The sequence below is a fragment of the Mustela nivalis genome (assembly GCF_964662115.1).
Source record: "Mustela nivalis genome assembly, chromosome: 9".
In the NCBI taxonomy this organism is placed as follows: domain Eukaryota; kingdom Metazoa; phylum Chordata; class Mammalia; order Carnivora; family Mustelidae; genus Mustela; species Mustela nivalis.
The window spans coordinates 114027354-114046668 of NC_139028.1; the positions used below are offsets into that span (position 1 = coordinate 114027354).

The window sequence follows — 19315 nt, forward strand, 5'->3', positions numbered from 1 at the left end:
GTCAGAGAGAGAGCAAGCAGAAGCAAGGAGAATAGCAGGCAGAGGCAAAAGCAGGCTCCCCACTGAGCAAGGAGCCCAGTGTGGGACTCGATCCCACAATGCTGGGATCATGACCTGAGCTGAAGGCAGACACTCAACCAGCTGAGCCACCCAAGCATCCCAGGAAGTCTTTTTTCCTTTTACCCAGTCATTGTAAAATCCATTCCTCTCTACATCTCACTAGCCTTTTCATTACTAATGTTGTTTGTTTGTTTGTTTGTTTGTTTGTTTGTTGAGAGAAAGGGCTTTCGTGCCCATGTGCAGGGAAAGGGTCAGAGGGAAAAGGAGAAAGAGAATCCCAAGCAGGCTTCATGTCAGCACAGAGACCTGCCTAGGGCTCGGTCTCACAGCCCTGAGATCGTAACCTAAGCTAAAATCAAGAGTCTGACAATCAACTAACTAAGCCACCCAGATGCCCTGACTTACTAATTTTAAAATAATACTGCCTTAACTCATTGTTTCACAGTCTATGCTATTTTATGTAAAATTATAACTTCAATGTCTACATATTCAAGTAGCTTCTTAAGCAGTAAAATTACACAGCTCAGACATTTACCTTTTGTGTTATTGTCACTGAAGTTCATCCAGACATCTACAAGTGCCCTGTTAAAACTGAAGCAATTGTAAAAAAGAAGGTTACTCTCACAAAGGAAAACTTTTCCTTAAGTTTTTTTCTTTTGATTTGCTCTTTGTCCTGATAAATGCTTTTGCAGAGAGAAGGTAGAGCTTCTTCTTCCTATATTGTGATTAAAGAACTAAAGGGGGGAAAATTGATTTGTTAATATAACATAGTCATTTCTTCGTAGGAGCAAAAAACATCCAGGTCACTTGTCTTCTGGTCCCAGAAGGATTGTCAGTGTGATTCAGAGGCCAAGTGTGCAGTGTTTTATTCCATCCGGATCTTCATTTCTCCTTTCTTCCATCTTTCCTGTCCAAAATGTGGCCACTTTACTCTTCATTGATACCCTGGTCGAAAGGAGTTTGGGGAGTAGGGGTGGACTATGACTTTTTCTTTTGGTGAGTCTCTCTAGTTCTACATGGCATGGAATAAGTTTGAAGCAGCTGTGAAGTACAGGTTGGGGACCATTTGTAGATGACATTTAAAGCTGTTTCTCCTTCATCTTATAGTGAAGCACAAAATAGAATAATTTAGAAGGTTTCAAAAGATTCTTGTTTATATTTTTATATCATTCTCTCTCAACTAACTTATGAAGTAGACAGTCTTACTCTCTCAGATTCAGTCAATTGGGATCTAAAGAAAATTTCTTGAGAGAATTTACTTGGGCTCAAATGGTATGTCCTCACTGAAGCTGTGAGCTAAGGAAGAAGCTCTCTTACGTAATGTAGTACTTAATTTTATATGCACCATTACATTTGTTAGATAATTGTTTGATATACTTAAATCCTGTCCTCTCAACTAGATTATAAACTGCTCAGAAGCAGAGAATATGCCTCATTTTTCTAAGTACCTTATAGCTTCTAGTGTAGAGCTAAGTACAGTGAAGATATATACAGTAAGTGGTTGATGGAAATCTTGCTGTACAAAAAGAAAGTCTTTAAGCCAGGTATAGACTCCATCAGTGTTAGCTCCGATGGTCCTAACTGTTGATGACTGCAGCGAGGGTGTTCTCTTCAAGGGCTTGAGGGCGTATCAAGTGGAAAGGAAATGACTGGGACACAGGGAATGAGAGTAGAGGCCAGGAGGAGCTCCCTCCCTGTTTAGAATGGCAGTTGCATCACTACCTTTATTGGAACAAAGTCAGTCTCCCCAAAAAAGGAGATCAAACACAGACTTAAACAGTGAACAAATAAGAATGATCATGATGACGATGACGGTTGCAAGTGTAGCAGTTACAGCATCTCACCATATGCCAGGCCCTGTTTTGCTTTCCATTCTCTCAGTTAAACCATAGCACATGTTATTAAATAGGCACTGTCATTATCTTCATTTTATCTGAGAAAATTGAGACACAAAGGTCACCAAAGTTTGCCCAGCAAGGAAAGACAGGGGTGGAGTCAGGAAAAGACCAAGATGAAGAAGAAACACTTTGAGTAATCAGGGGACCTTGATTTGATGTTTCATTGTTTTATTAATGCTAGACTTCACTAGCGTTTCCAAATGGAGTCTTAAAAAATGACAATAAATGAGTCCGATTACCAGTATATTTTCAAAGTGCCTTTGCAGAAGGGAAGATTATTTTGGGGCTGAATAACTTGGGATCCTCCTTTATAAATCCATTGGATTCCAACAATCTTTATGATACACATTATGAAAAGCAGACTGTTGACTTCTTCGAGTTCTAGCACACAGAGGTGCATCTTTCTCTGTCTGGCCTTTCACTGACATACCAGAGGTGGATTCTTGGGGAACCCCAGCCACACGTTCCATTGAAACCTCCTTTGGTTAAAGACTTTTACCTAGAACTGCCCTCTTTTCTCATCCCTAGATGAGGAGACAAGTAGGGAGGTAGGTACAGAAGAGTCCTCACCCTGTTCACGTGTTCCCAAGGTGGACCATGAAACTGGCTTCCAACCCGCTGTATCACAGAGATTCCTAGTGAGCTTTCTGAAATGCCGAAGTCTAGGAATTTGGTTCTTCAAAGGATCATGAAAAGAATCTTTTTTTCTTTCAACTTTTGAGATATCTTGCCCTCTTCCATAAGGATGAAAGCTAGGATTTATTGATAAGGCATCACTCTTTAAAATGGACTTTTGGGGGCATCTGGCTGACACAGTCTGAAGAACATGTGACTTTTTTTTTTTTTTTTTTTTTTTTTTTAGATTTTATTTATTTGTTACAGAGAGAGGGAGAGAGAGCACAAGCAGGGGGAGAAGCAGGCTCCCCAGTGAGCAAGGAGCCCAATCCCAGTCCCAGCATGGGACTCAATCCCAGGACCCTGGGATCATGACCTGAGCTGTAGGCAGACATCTAACTGACTGAGCCATCCAGGTGTCCTGAGCATGCGACTCTTGGTCTTGGGGTCATGAGTTCAAGCCCCACACTGGATGTAAAGATTGCAAAAAAATAAATAAACAAACTTTAAATAGATAAAGTAACTTTGGGAATAACTCAACTGATTCTCTCAAAAGTATTTGAGAGCTGAGGGATGAACCCTAACACCTGGAGAATCTGTTCGCGGTATATCACTTAAAAATAAGTTTACCTACATAAATAATGGGGCATGTGGGCGGCTCAGTGGTTTAAACCCTCTGCCTTCGGCTGGGGTCATGGTCCCAGGGTCCTGGGATCGGGCCCCGAATTGGGCTTTTTGCTCAGTGGGGAGCCTGCTTTCCCCTCTTTCTCTGCCTGCCTCTCTGCCTACTTGTGGTCTCTGTCTGTCAAAATAAATAAATATTTAAAAATCTTTTAAAAATATAAGTTTACCTGCATAAATAAGAAATTCAAAAGAAGATACTTATGTAAGATGGAGTTTATTTCTTTCTCACTTAAAGAAATGAAAAATCCTGGGATCGAGCCCCGCATCGGGCTCTCTGCTCAGCGGAGAGCTTGCTTCCTCCTCTCTCTCTGCCTGCCTTTCTGCCTACTTGTGATCTCTGTCTGTCAAATAAATAAATAAAATATTAAAAAAAAAAAAAAGAAAAAGAAATGAAAATTCTGGAGCTAAATAGTCCACAATTGATACAGTAGCTCCTGCGGTGTCCTCAAGGGTCCTGACTCCTCTCTTTCTAATTTACGTTCCTGACACATGGCTTGAATTATCAAGGTTTCCTCATGGTCCAAGTTCGTTGTAGGAGCTAAAGCCATCGGCCTGCCTTGCATACCAAAAGAAGGTAAAAGGATCTGTCAGGTGAATGGACTCCCTTTAAATAATCTTCCCACAAGTCCTACCTAGTATGTCCACTTACACTGGCCACATTTAGCCATGTGTTCTAACCTAGCTGCAAAAGAAGCTGGAAAGCATGGTCTTTTATGTTAAGAAGCAACATGCTCAGCTGAAAATTGGTGCTGTGTTGCTAAGTAGAAAGGGGGGAATAGATGCTGGATAGGCAATTAGCAGACTCTAGGACACTGGGTAGAACCTTCTTTAAAAAGAAGAAACAGGGCACCTGGGTGGCTCAGTTGGCTAAATGACTGCCTTCCGTTTAGGTCATGACTCTGGAGTCTGGGATTGAGTCCCATGTCAGGCTCCCTGCTTAACAGGGAGTCTGCTTCTCCCTCTGGCCCTTTCCCTGTCATGCTTTCTCTCACTCTCAAATAAATAAATAAAATATTTAAAGAAGAAACAGTTTAGGGGCATCTGGGTGGCTCAGTTGGTTAAGAGTCTTCTTTCAGCTCAGGTCATGATCCCAGGATCCTGAGATCAAGCCCCGTGTCAGGCTTCTTGCTCAGCAGGGAGTTTGCTTCTCTTTCTCCCTCTGCCCCTCTCCCCTGCCCATACTGTCTCACGCCCGTATGCATTCTCTCTCTCTCTCTCTCAAATAAATAAAATATTTAAAAAAAAAATCTTATTGCCGTATTGACATACAATAAATTGCACATGTTTAAAGTGTACAATTTGACAAGTTTTGACATAAATACATACTTGTGAAACCATCACCACAGTTAAGAAAATTAACATATCCGTCACCCCAATATTAGTACCCTTTTGTAATTATCCCTTCCCACCCACTCTGTGTTGGGGTTCTGCAGGACCACCCCTGGGTGCGATGATTCCTAAGAAGACTCACAAGACTCAGAATACACAGTCATAGTCACAGCTATGATTTATTTCTTCAGAGGGGTACAAAAGTGAAGTCAGTGAAGAGAGAGGGTACATGGGCAAAACCAGGTGTAAGCTTTCAAGAATTTTCTCCCAGTGAAGTCACACAATATACAGTGAATTGTGACAACTAAGAAATGTTATCAGGGAAGCTCATTAGAGACCTAGTGCCCAGGTTTGTACTGGGTCTGATCAGTTGCGTACCCTCTTCCTAGCACATAGCAAAATTACAGATCACCGGAAAGAAAGTTACACCTATGGCTTGTACTGTATTTTCTGTTGGACAAGAAGTTTACTACTGGGGATATTGGGTTGGAGCTAGGATTGAAACAGATTTGTGCCTTTTTTTTTTAAGATTGTATTTTATATTTTTCAGAGTGAGAAAGAGTGAGCATAAGCAGGGGGAGCAGCAGACAGAGGGAGAAGCAGGCTCCCCGCTGAGCAAAGAACCCTATGTGAAACTTGATCCCAGGACCCCAGGATCATGACCTGAGCCAAAGGAAGACAGTTAACTGACTGAGCCACCCAGGGGGTCCCACAGATTTGTGTCTTTATATTTGCTCTCTCTAGTGCCTTGCCTCCCATCCTCTCTCAAATTCATTCCATTTAGGCCTTCATCTTCACTCTTCTGTCGAACTGCTCTTGTTTAGGCCCATGTGACTAAATTCAGTCATCTCTTCTCAGTCTTTGTCTTGACCGCGCAGCAGCATTTGATCCAGCCAACCATTCTCTCTTGGCTTCTAGAATATCACATTTACTCGGTGTTCCCCCTGCCTCCCTGGTTGATCCTTCTTGATCACCTTTGCTAGTTCATCACCTTCACTTCTGTCTTTAATGGTGACGTATTCGTGAGCTTAACCCCTCTTCTCTTTGTGTACGTCCTCGTTCTGTTGATCCTTTCATGCAACCTTGTGACTTTAAATTCCATTTGTATGCCACACCTGCATATTGATGTTTTCAGTCTGGAGACAAACTTGATATCTAACTCTCTACTCAACGTGTCTACTGAGAAGTCAAATAGACAAACTTAGAGTGTCCAAAATTGAAGTCTTAACCTTAAACTCCTCAAACCTGCTTTACCCAGAGTTTTCCCCACCTTTCCAGAGGATCAGGCCAAAAACCCAGGAGCTGACGTGTATCTTCAGTAATATATCCAAAATTCAAACCATTTTTTACCACCTCTGCTGCTGCCATGCTTCTACCACCCTCTAAACCACTAGTCGTCTACTGCTGGCACGATGACAGCTGCCTTCTAACTCAGCTTTTCCCTTCTCGCCTTCACTTTCCTTCTTTCTATCCTTATAGGATGCTAGAACAGCTAGAAGTGGGGTACCTGGGTGGCTCAGTCAGTTAGGCAGCTACCTTCAGCTCAGCTCATGATCTCAGACTCTGTTGTTGGGTTCTCTTGGGAGTAGCTGGGCATGGGAATAGGAATATAATTAATGTCTACTAATAAACTACCAAATGGTTTTCTTGAGTAATTGTATGATTTTACACTCTTACCAGCCACATGGGGGACTTCAGGTTTTGCCACATCTTCACCAGCACTTGGAATTCTTAAAACAGGAGTGTGATCAGGGAAGGACCCTTCTGTCTAGGCCTTGGACTCTGTATTTTAACTGCATAAGAAATACTCAACCAATAAAACATAGGGCAACAACAAAACATAGGATCGGAATCTACTGCAGCCTCTTATGAATTATAACACCTCCAGTGAGAACATCTTGCCAGACTCGGGCATCGGTACCTCAGAACCGTCTTGGACTGTTACAGTCAACTGCGTGTGAGTGTGGGTTTAAGGAGAAATGTATCTTATTTCCTTGGAGCTTTTCTGTTGTATTGAAATATATGTGGAAAATATTTACTTGTAATTAAAATAATTTCTTCTAACTTTCTAACAAAGTACCTTGTAGTAACTTAAATTGGGTTCTGGGCTAAGACAGGCATAAATTTGCATCTTGGCTCGGCCTCTTTTGTGTGATCTCGGTCAAGTTTCTTAATCCTTCCGACCTCCTCACACATCCATACCTGCCCTTGGTATACCTACCCTTCTCCCTGCAGAAATTGCTCTCCATGTATCAGAAGTAGAAAAGTGTGTAAGTTTAACTTGAGATAATTGGATATCCACAGCAGTTCGTGGAATATTGTATCTTTTGACAATTCTCAAGTATCAGAATTAAATAGAAGGATGCTCTTTCACTAAAGGCGGACACAGATTGGCATCTGCCATTCTTTCTTTAGGTAAAGCAGTGTTTCCCCAACATCATCTATCACTTTTCTCCTAAGTTCCTTATGTTTGACCAGATTGTCTTTCTCAAAATTTTTCTAGGCTGTTCAGCTTGACCCTGAAGAAACTTGTCATGCTGAAAGAAATGGACAAAGACCTTAACTCAGTGGTCATTGCTGTGAAGCTACAGGTGAGTTGACCAAGATCATTTGTTCAGGGTCCAAGGAAGCTGGATAACTTTTTGCCTGCTGTTGGGACTCCAGAAATACTGCTGGGGGCCTGCCTCTTCCCTCCTTCCCTTCCTCCTCAGCCAAGCAAGAAACAATAGTGTAAAATGACTGAGTTCATGAGACCTAGTGAGTCCCAGTTCTGTCTCTTAGTTAAACCGCTCAGTTTCTTTAAACCTTAGTTTCTTTATCTGAAAGTTTAAAACTTGGTCCTTCCTGCCTTGCATATCGAACAGGATTAGGCTGACGATCAGGTGATACAGATGCTAAAGTGTGTGATAAATGATTCAGCAATTGCTGTGGTGGCCAATGCCTGTTTCAGTGTTACTCTCGGGGTTTCTGGGTCCAAGGAAATGCATGGGTTGAAGAAGCACTTTGGAGGTTTTCTATAAGGTAGAAGAAATTTATAGATTATTGTTTCTGACTTGGCAATGAAAAATTTACTGGAATAATTTAACTTCTGGGTAATCCATCCATTAAACTGCTTATACTTACTTGGTATCTTCAAGGGACCCAAAATATTAACAAACATTCATACTCTTAAGCATTCCTGAAGTTCAGAAAAGAAGGGAGAACTGCACTGTGGGAATGTTAAGGAATTTACCTGTTGCCAGCTAATTGCCAGGTGGCAGAAGTGGTACTAGAAACTAAAGAGCAAGTAATTTATATATAGTCATCAAACTCCACGATGAGGCCTTCCTTAACTGCTAAGTCCTTTCTAGTGATGATTCCCTAGAGCTCACTGAGATTCTGGAGTTGTTAAATAATGACTGGATTCCTCAACTGACGAGTGGTGTATTTAGTGAATTCTTATTCATTGAAAATAGTGAACTGTAGGGGGGCGCCTGGGTGGCTCAGAGGGTTAAGGCCTCTGCCTTCGGCTCAGGTCATGATCTCAGGGTCCTGAGATCGAGCCCCGCATCGGGCTCTCCGCTCCGCAGGGAGCCTGCTTCCTCCTCTCTCTCTGCCTGCCTCTCTGCCTACTTGTGATCTCTCTCTGTCAAATAAATAAATAAAATCTTTAAAAAAAAAAAAAAAGAAAAGAAAATAGTGAACTGTATGGTAATGCCCTGCCAGCCAGCAGATCGTATTAGCTAGACAGCTGTGGTGCAGTGGTGTATTGTTCCAATACTGGCTTCACCGGACTCCACGTCTATAGCATTCACAGTGCGTGTACAATGCCCTGAGGTCCTCAGCTCTCTTTCTGAGACAAATACATTATCTTAATTTCGTCCTCAGAACTTAAGGCATTTTAATTACTCCTTATGAATATCTGCATGTCTCACTTTATATTCTGACTCCCTGTTCATCTTTGTACATAATTCCTCCCAGTTCTGTGAAACATTCCCAGGCACCCTACGTTGAGAAAGCAAGTATGGGGTAATGATGTGTAAGTAGAGACTTCCAATGTCTTTGCTTCTGTCCCGCTTTTGCACCCATTTCTAGGTCATGGGCCGGGTTCCAGTTTTCAGGAATTGTTGCTTTGCTAAAAGCTGTTGCTTTCCAATGCAAACACTGTTGGTATGGTTTGGAAAGTGCCCCACTGCTTTTGCCATCCCTGCAGTCAAATGCCTTTGCCAAAAGAAATAATTTCCTTTATTTCCTGATTAAATATTTAACATTCTGTAAAATTTAAAATTATACCCCAAAACTATAAATATCCTTAATTTTTTATTGCTTTACTTCCAGGCAGCTGGAAGTAATTACAGATGTTATCACATTCATTTATCCAGTGACTCATTTATTCATTTTTTCATTCATTTAATATATTTTTATTGAGCATCTATTATATGCAAAGCATTGCTCTACACACAGGGATTACAGCAGTGAGAGGATAAAACAGAGGGAAACATGCACAAAGCCCTTTTTTTAAGATGTATTTATTTATTTGAGAGAGAGTACATGGGGACGGGTTGGGGCTTGGGGACAGAGGGAGAGCAACTCTCAAGTGGACTTTCTGCTGATTGTGGAGCCTGACGCAGGGGTTGATCTCATAACCCTGAGATCATGATCAACTTATGAGATCATGAGTTGAAATCAAGAGTTGGACACTTAACCAGCTGAGCCTCCTAGGTGCCCCAAACATGCATAAAGCACTTCTGCTTCATTGGGAAGTATGCTCTTGTCTTGAACCAATACTTCTGCAATTCAGTTGTGAAGTAAAATAGCTGCTTTGGGGCGCATGTGGATGGCCAGTCATTTAATTGTCTGACTCTTAATTTCGGCTCAGGTCATGATCTTGGGTCATGAGATGGAGGCCTGCGCCAAGGCTCTGCACTGGACAGGGAGCCTGCTTAATTAAGATTCTCTCTTTCCCTCTCCCGCCCCACTTTCTCATGTGCAGGCGCTCTCTCAAATAAATAAATACATAAACAAACAAATAAACTGCTTTTTTAATGGAACACCATTTTTAAGTGAAAGCAGACCTCATAAACAAACAAGTTATTCAGACTCAGCTACTTGGAATGTATTTTCTTGAAAATGAGCAAAGTGAACCTGTCACTTCAAGGGAAACAACTGAGACATATTTTTGGCCAATGACAAATAAAATTTGATCTTTCAAGTGAAAATTAGAATTTTGTAAAATGTGTTTGTCATTATAAGCTTCACAGCTTCCCATTTCTTAAGGACTTTTCTGAAGAGATCAGTGGTGATAGTAATGATAACAATTTTTTAAATTATATAATAATAAGTATATAACATTTGAAGCATTGGCCTAACTCAGTGACTCAGTGTTTTCCAAATGACGAATGCATGATGTTACAAAATCATGCTAGGTAAAAGATCCATTCAAAGAACAAAATAGACCAATGGATTGGATTTTTATTTTTAACATTTTATTTTGAGATAATTTTAAATTTGCAGGAGATGCAGGGATAGTACATAGAGTTCCTGTATTCCCTTTGCCCAGCTTTTCCCAATGTTAACATCTTTCTTAGCCATGGTACATGTATCAAAACTAAGAAATTACATTGGTTCAATATTATTAATTAAATTAAAAACTTTATTCATGGGGCACCTGGGTAGCTCAGTCATTAAGCATCTGCCTTTGGCTCAGGTCATGATCCCAGGGTCCTGGGATCAAGGCCCACATCAGGCTCCCTGCTGATCGGGAAGCCTGCTTCTCCCTCTCTCACTCACCCTGCTTGTGTTTCCTCTCTCACTGTCTCTCTGTCAAATAAATAAGTAAATAAAATCTTTAAAAAAAAAAAAAAGAAAGGCTATTCAGATTTCCCAGTTTTTCTTTTTCTTTTTTTTTTTTTTAATTTATTTGACAGACAAAGATCACAAGTAGGCAGAGAGGCAGGCAGAGAGAGAATAAGGAAAGCAGGCTCCTCTGTGGAGCAGGGAGTCTGATGCGGGGGCCAATCCCAGGACCCTGGGATCATGACCTGAGCCGAAAGCAGAGGCTTTAACCAACTGAGCCACCCAGGCGCCCCAGATTTCCCAGTTTTTCAACTGTTGTCCTTTTTCTGTTAATTTTAATATATAACAATGTTACAAAAGCCTCCTCCTTTTTTTAACCTCATATCTTCTTGAGTCTAGATTTTTTTTTAAGATTTTATTTATTTATTTGACAGAAATCACAAATAGGCAGAGAGGCAGGCAGAGAAAAGGTTGGGGGAGGGGGAAGCTTCCCGCTGAGCAGAGAGCCCAACAGGGACTCAATCCCAGGACCCTGAGATCATGACCTGAGCCAAAGGCAAAGGCTTAACCCACTGAGCCACCTAGGCACCCCTGGATTTTTTTCATATACTCAACCAAAATCATATTTTGCAACAACTTGAGTACGGAAGCAGGAAGGGGAATCCTGTTGTCTTATATTAGCCAAACATTAAATAAATCAATCAAAGAAAGATAATTATCATATGATAATTCCCCTCTGATATGAAGAATTTGAGAGGCAGGGCGAGGGTTAATGGGGGTTAAGGAGGAAAAAAATGAAACAAGATGGAATCAGGAGGGAGACAAACCATAAGAGATTCACGAAATGAATTGAGGGTTGCTGGGAGGTAAGGTGGGAGGGATGGGCTGGCTGAGTTTTGGACACTGGGGAGGATGTGTGCTATGGTGAGTGCTGTGAAATGTGTAAGACTAATGATTCACACAAACCTGTACCTCTGAGGCAAAAATACATTATATGTTAATAAAACTAAATTAATTAACCAATTAATTAATTTTTAAAAAGAGAGGCTTGCAGAAAGGTATGCTCTCTCCTTCATACTGCAGAAAGGTAATGCCTTCTCCTTCATACTGCTGTTGAGAATGTAAAATGATACAGCCATCTTGGAAACAGACTTGCAGTTCCTGAAAAGGTGTGACATAGTGTTAGTTACCAGATGACCCAACAATTCCACTCCTAGAAGTTACCCAAGAGAAATGAAAACATGGCCATGTAAAATCTTGCACATAAATGCTCATCACAGCATCTATTCATAATACCTAAAAATTTGAAACAAACCAAGTCTATTAACTGAGGAATGGATGTGTAAAAGGTGGTGTATCAGTACAATGGGATATTTTTTAGCAATGAACAAAAATAAAATATATCCATGCTACAACACAGGTGAACCTTGAAAACATTGTGGTAAATGAAAGGCAGGCACAAAAGGCCACATATGATTCCATGTATATGAAAATGAGAAGATATAAAACCATCATCAAGTAGAGCAGAAAAGTGAAAAGACTTGAGACAATATAGAGTAATTGCCAGGCTGCCTTGTCAGCACACTACTGATTTGGGGTCATGTATTAAGACAGACCAGTTCACCTGATTATATGATTCTCTCTGGGCATGTTTAGCTGGTGCAGTTTGGATTTTTTTTTTCAGATTTTATGAATTTATTTGAGAGAGAGAGAGCAGGAGCCAGGGGAGGGACAGAGGGTGAGAGAGAAGCAGACTACCTACTGAGAAAGGGCCCTGATGTGGGGCTCAGTCCCAGGACCCTGGAATCATGACCTGAGCTGAAGGCAGACACGTAACCGACTGAGCCACCCAGGCGCCCTGCAGTTGGGTTTAAATAGGGTTGTAATTTTTACCAAGTGAATATGGCAGACTAGCAGCAGAGCACAGGAGTTAAGGGTGTGTGCAAGAACATGTTTATACAGATTGCCTATGGCATTTAAGCTGGGTAAGGAGGAAAGATAGACAACAGGACCCTGGGGAAAATTGAAACAATGGAAGCATCCTTGGATTGTAGGCCCTGGTGGGTCTAAAGGATTATTGTTGTTGACAAACCAGAGAAAATGAGCTGAAAAGATAGGTGGTAATCAGAGAGTGGGGAGCATGAAACTGAGATTAGGTATTGGTTGTAATTATTGGTAATGGTAAGATCTGGAAAAAGAATATTTGGGTGAGTAGCTAGAACAAGTGTGAGGACAAAATCATCGGGAAAGAGAGATTAGGGGATTGGGGCAGCCAAGATGTAGGAAAGAGCATGTATTGAAACCACGGAGAGTTACGGCTGGTGTCCTGCTGGGGAGAAGAACAGTGAATGAGGAGCTAAAATCAGGAAGTGAGCAAGAATGACTACAGGTAAAGCAACAGCAGGGATAGAGGTCAATATGAACTGAGAGCATCAGTCCAGAAAAGGATTTTTAGAGAGATGGAAGGGAGAATGTTCTAGAGCTGGTGATGAAAACAAGGAGGACACCTTCCCCATTTCCAGTCCAGCAGTGTGTCCCATAAGAGAAGTCCCCTTCTCTTATGGGAGAAAAACGGCCACCATTTGAGATAGTTACCCAAGAAGCCATGTCTTCGGTGGAGATGAGGTTTCAGCTAGAGGGTTTCTCAGGTCTGTTTGTGCACAATAGGATGGTCAGCAACAACCTGGCCTCTACCCTCTAGAAATACTTTACACGCACGCACGCACACACCAGTCACAACCTCCCAAAATATCTCTAAATATTGCCAAATGTTTCCTACCTCTAGTTGGAACCACTGCTATATATCAACCACATTTTGAATTCTTTCAACATTTCTGAGTTTCATTTTACAGAGATTTTTAAAAATCAAATCAATAAAGTCAGGTGAAAATTTTGTCAAGATTGTTGTTCATAATAGTGGTTACTACGAAAGTGTTATCTAACAGGTGAGGCAGAATTTCCTTTATTATATTTCACTGGTATGGTACACTATTCTTGTTACAAAAACATTGCGAACTATTGTATTTAGATTTTCCTCTCTGCATTAAATAAAGTTTGCATTTTGTAAAAACAAAATTAGAAATGGATGTAAAACCAAAATATATGTGGGTATTATGGAAGGCACGTATCACATGGAGTACTGGGTGTGGTACATAAACAGTGAATTTTGGAACACTGAAAAAAATTAAATTAAAAAAAATAATAACTACCGCAAAAAAAAACCCCACTAAGATTATAATTTTTTTTTAAATTTTTTTAAAGGGGTACCTGGGTGGCTCAGTGGGTTAAGCCTCTGCCTGGCTTTAAAGATTTTATTTATTTATTTGACAGACAGAGATCACAAGTAGGCAGAGAGGCAGGCAGAGAGAGAAGAAGGGAAGCAGGCTCCCTGCTGAGCAGAGAGCCCGATGTGGTGCTCGGAATCGTGATCCATCCAAAGGCAGAGGCTTTAACCCACTGAGCCACCCAGGAACCCCTAAAATTGCAAAATTTTTAAAGGGAAACAGGAGAATATCTGCTCCAACACAGTTAGCAGAGTAACTGAAGTTAGCAGAGTAACTTCACAATCTTAAAGTAGGCAGAGATGTCTTAGCTAGGACCCAGAATACATTAACCATAAAAAAGTAATAAAGTACACTTGATCACAATTAAATACTTCATTAATAGATACCATTAAGAAAATAAGTAGGCAAGAAAATATTTACCATACATATATCTGACAAGTGACTTGTATACATAAAAAAAAAAAAAAAAAACAAAACAGGAGCGCCTGGGTGGCTCAGTGGGTTAAAGCCTCCGCTTTCGGCTCAGGTCATGATCTCAGGGTCCTGGGATCGAGGCCGGCATCGGGCTCTCTGTTCAGCAGGGAGCCTGCTTCCCTCTCTCTCTCTCTACCTGCCTCTCTGCCTACTTGTGATCTCTGCCTGTCAAATAAATAAATAAATAAAATCTTTAAAAACAAAACAAAACAAACCTCTTACAACTCAAAAACAAGTTGAACAAACCTGGATGAAAATATTTGACCAGGCCATCTCATAAATGGCAGTATACAAATGATCAGTAAACAAATGGGAAGGTGCTTATCAGTAGTAGTCATCAGGGAAATGCATATCGCAACCACAGCGATATTCCACTGTCTGTCTCCACTAGAATCCATGAACCAAAGCCTGGTCATACCAAGTGCCGGTGAAGACACGGGGTCACTGGAGCTCTCATACACTGCTGCTGGGGGTGGGCATCATACCAACACTTTGGAAATTGGTCTGGCAGTTTCTCATAAAATTAAACATACATCTACCCTGAGACCCAGCAGTTCCTCTCCTAGGTGTTTGCCCAAGAAAAAGTAAAACATATTTTTTTCCCAGACTTGTAACAAGAATGGCAGTGTTAGCCATAATAGACAAAAACTAGAAACGACCCAAGTGCGAATGTTCAACAACAGTAGGATGGACAAAGGTGGTGTATTCATAGAACGGGATTCCACTTGGCAGTAAGAAGGAATGAACTACTAATAGATGCGACACCCTATGTGAACCTCAAAAGATGATGTTTAAAGAAGCCCAGCTAAAATAGTGCATACCATATGACCATGTATATGGAATTTTAGAATTAGCAAAACTAACCTATGCTGAAAGAAATCAGAACAGTGCTTACCAGAAAGGGCAGTGTAGAATTGTTCGGGAAGGATCACAGAGTTTTCCTGGAGCAATGAAAATGATAGATGTCCTGAGGCAGTTGTGGCTTGTTACACACATAAATGCATTTATCAGCTCATTGATTCGTGTACTGGAGATCTGGGCATTTCACTGTGTTTAAATAATTTTTTTGAAAAATTAATCTATACAAATTTACTGGCATTCCTTAGGCCCTCCTGCTGGTCTTTTTTTACACTTTTGGAGTAGTTTGGCCCAACTTTATTTTTAGAGCGAAAAATGCTAGGATAGCTACCCTCTTGTTAGGTTAGAAGGGGTAAGGCTAAAAGGAAAGGTTCCTGGGAAAAAATTAAACTGAGACCTGAAAAATGAGTGCCTTAGGTATGTGTAGAAGCATGAATAAGCATCCGGGGGGGGGGGCATGTGAAAATAAAGGCCCAAAGACAAGACAGTACAGGTGAAGTATCAATTTGAGAGGAAGAAGGGAGGCAGAGTTGAGCATGGGGGTGGGGGGGTACTGCTACCTGCCTGGTTCTTCTTCAGGAGAGCTCTACGTGCAAAAATTACTCATTTTTATGTGAAAACCTTTCATGAACACACAATATAATAACCTGTAAAATCATATCTATGATGTGGCTTGATTTTGATGCGTCTAACAAAAACCAAGGAAGTATTTGGTAAGAATATTGATAGAGTTTAGAAGTTGTTTGCAAACTTAGTATTTCTTTTGGTGTGATTTTTTGATGATATACATTGGGCCTATTTTTTCTTGGTTTTCAGGGTTCAAAAAGGATTCTTCGCTCCAATGAGATCATCCTTCCAGCTAGTGGACTGGTGGAAACAGAACTCCAATTAACCTTTTCCCTCCAGGTGAGAATCTAACTCAATCTTAGGTCACTAATGTCCAGTCTAGTTCCTAAATAGTCGTTTAATCTGGAGACTTGTTTTATCCGAGAGCAGCCGTAGCACAGTGAATTAAAGTCATCCAATGAATTGAGCATTCATTCATCTATAGCAAGCCTAGAGGGCCAAAGCAATGACTTAGCCAGCCACAGTGGGGATGCTGAGACCCAAGTTCTTTTCCTTGGATAAGGCTGTTAGCCTACCCATCCTTTCTCAGCCTGCCCTCAGCCCCTTTAGCTCTCCCTGGTAATCTGCAGTCCACACCCCAGCTGAATTTGTCCCTTTCAGTCTCACTCTGCTCCCATGTTGTAATCTCAGTTCTTCCCTTCTCCTCCTTATCCCTTTTTAGTATGTCTCTCTCTCATTGTAATCCCAGGAGCCCAAATTGAAGCACATGGAGAAATGCTTGGTCACATGGCAAGGAAAGAGGCAATTTTCTTCTCTTTTCTTTTCTTTCCTTTTCTCTTCTTTTCTTTTCTTTTCTTTTCGAGATTGTATTTATTGGAGAAAGAGTGAGAGAGAAAGAATGAGCTGGGAGGCAGGTGGGGTGGAGGGACCAGGAGAGGGACAAGCCGACTCCTCCCTGAGCAGGGAGCCAACAAAGGGCTCAATCCCTGGGTCCCAGGATCATGAACTGAGCCAAAGGCAGCGCTTAGTTGACTGAGCCACCAGAAGGCAATTTTCTGAATATATGTGTACTGTAGAGCTGCATAGTGAAAGTCAGGCACCAAGCAGAACCAGACCCTGAGCAGCACCTTAATGGTGGTTCATTCACCCCTGCTTCCCAGCCTTGTAAAGCCAGGAGACAGTGAGGCCCAGTAAAGTTGCACTGTGTATCCTCCAGCAGGACCAGAACCCACCAAGGACCCAGATGCATTTTGTTTTGTTTTGTTTTTTTAAGATTTTATTTATTTATTTGAGAGAGAGAGCACAAGCAGGGGGAGGGGCAGAGAAAGAGGGAGAGGCAGGCTTCCACGGAGCAGGGAGCCAGATGTAGGGCTTGATCCCAAAACCTTGGGATCAGGACCTGAGCCAAAGGCAGGCACTCAACCGACTGAGCTACCCAGGTGCCCCAAGACCCAGTTACTTATTAACAGTATTTGACTCTTTTGTACTTGGCAGTATCCTCATTTCCTGAAGCGAGATGCCAACAAGCTACAGATCATGTTGCAAAGGAGAAAGCGCTACAAGAACCGGACCATCCTGGGCTATAAGACCCTGGCTGTGGGACTCATCAATATGGCAGAGGTAAGAAGAAACGTCTCCAGCCCTTAAGTCGGAGAGCCAAGAGAGACACTAGGCCCAGCCAGTTGAGCTCAGCAAACGATCTTCCCAGCCTACTACCTGTGTGTTCTATTTTATTTACAAGTCAGTTTGTTTTTTTTTTAAGATTTTATTTATTTATTTGACAGACAGAGATCACAAGTAGGCAGAGAGGCAGGCAGAGAGAGAGAGAGAGGAGGAAGCAGGCTCCCTGCTGAGCAGAGAGCCCGATGTGGGGCTCAATCCCAGGACCCTGGGATCATGACCTGAGCCGAAGGCAGAGGCTTTAACCCACTGAGCCACCCAGGCGCCCACAAGTCAGTTCTTTTATTGGAAATTCAGGCTATACCTCAGGAGGTACTTTCTCCCTCACAGAATGTTTTTCTTTCAGTTTAAAAGAAAATTCAAACTTACAGAAAAGTTGTAAGAATAGTATAAAGAACTCCCATATACCCTCCCTTGGATTCTTCAGTGCTAACGTGTTAACCACATTTGCCTTATTTTCCTCTCCCTGTATAAACATTCCTGCATATTCTCTGAACCACTGAGAGTAAGTTGCAGACATGATGCCCTATTACATGTTAATACTACAGTGTGTTAAATTTCCTACACTTGATCTTAGCCAAAAGGCCGAGAAACGATTAATTTCCTAAAAATAAGAATACTCTCCTGTGTGCTCAGCACCGTGCCTGCCCTAAAGATAAGCACATTAACACTGGTACAGGATCACCGTCCTGCCCACAGTCCCCGTTCACGCTGCGCCAAGTGTCTCAGTCATGTCCTTTACAGGCACAGACTTTAATCTAGGATTACATGTTCATTTAGTTGTCGTGCCTTTTTGGTCTTCAGTTTTCAACAGTCCCTCAGATTTCCCTTGTCTTTCATTCCCTTGACTTTTTTTTTTTAAGAGTACAGGCTAAGAAAGAAAGAGAGGGAAAGAAAGAATACAGGCTGGTTACCTTAGAGAATATTCCTTAGTTTGGGTTTGTCGGATGTCTTCTGACATTTTTGGCAGAATTACCACAGAAGTAATGCTGTGTTCTTCCCAGTGCACGACGGGCAGTGCTGCACGTCAATTTGTTCCATTTCTGGTGAGGTTAGCTTCTCTTCCTTGATTAAGATGATGTCTGTCAGCATTTCCAGTCCAAACTAATACATTTTTTGTATTTACCAATGAAAAAATATGTGACAGGCAGATGTTTTGTGATGTTTATGTAACAACCTTTTCTCTCCTCATATGTTCACCAACTAAGTTTAGCATCTACTCATGATTCTTGCGTGATTCAATTATTATTTTGATGCTTGCCAGACAGTGACTTTATAATCCCGTCATTCCTGCTGTATCATGAGTTTGCTTTCTGTTGTAAGACAGAGCTTTCTCTTCTTCACCATTTATTGATTGGTTCATTTTTGGTATTAATTATGGACCTATGGATTCCTGTTTAATTCAGGAGTTTAATCTGTAACCGTCATTATTTTGATGCTGAGATTATCTCAAATTTGGCCAGTGAGAGCCCCTCCAAGCTGGTTCCTATATCGTTCTTTTTATATGTCCCACCATTCTTTATATATTTCTTTACTTTCTGGTACAAAATATCATCTTGTACTTTTCCTGACCCAGTCTTAGAATGAACTGATTCTCTGAAGGGTCCTGTTTCCTTTCAGTGGAGCATGGTATTTAGAAACCAACATGTGGGTACCAGAAGTATTCATTTTCCCAGTTAGGGTGTCATTACTTCTACTCCCTCTCAACAGATAGAACTAGAAAATATATCTCCATATGTGTATATGCCCTCATACATACGTACATACATGCATCATGCCTGTTTCCCTGTCTGTGTCTGTCTGTCCGATCATGAGGTCACGTCCCAATTAATTCCAACCCAACACCATTGGGCTTATTGTAGCCTTTCCCCTTTCCACAGCTCTAATTCCCTCCAACAGAATGAAAGTAGGCTTCCATTATCCTCAGTGTGTTTGCTCATTTGTATAGTTCCCTTGTGTGCCAGGTGAATCCTCTCAACCCTGAAACAGGGAAAGAAAAAAGGGGTCCCAAATCAGTTTTACTTTTTATTATGTTTTTAAGCCGAAGCAATGCTTTATTGTGACTATAAAGCACCAATTCAACAAGGCATT

At 41.4% G+C, this 19315-nt stretch overlaps 1 protein-coding gene across 2 annotated transcripts in view; it reads left to right on the plus strand.

The window, feature by feature from the left end:
- The window catches only part of PACS1 (phosphofurin acidic cluster sorting protein 1), a 142189-nt gene that overhangs the window by 95546 nt on the left and 27328 nt on the right, over positions 1 to 19315 (plus strand). For both annotated transcript variants that reach the window (XM_082748456.1, XM_082748457.1), the window contains exons 2-4: positions 7090 to 7177; positions 15794 to 15883; positions 17039 to 17164. In XM_082748456.1, the coding sequence (XP_082604582.1) occupies positions 7090 to 7177; positions 15794 to 15883; positions 17039 to 17164 (304 nt within the window). The remainder of the gene's footprint in view (positions 1 to 7089; positions 7178 to 15793; positions 15884 to 17038; positions 17165 to 19315) is intronic.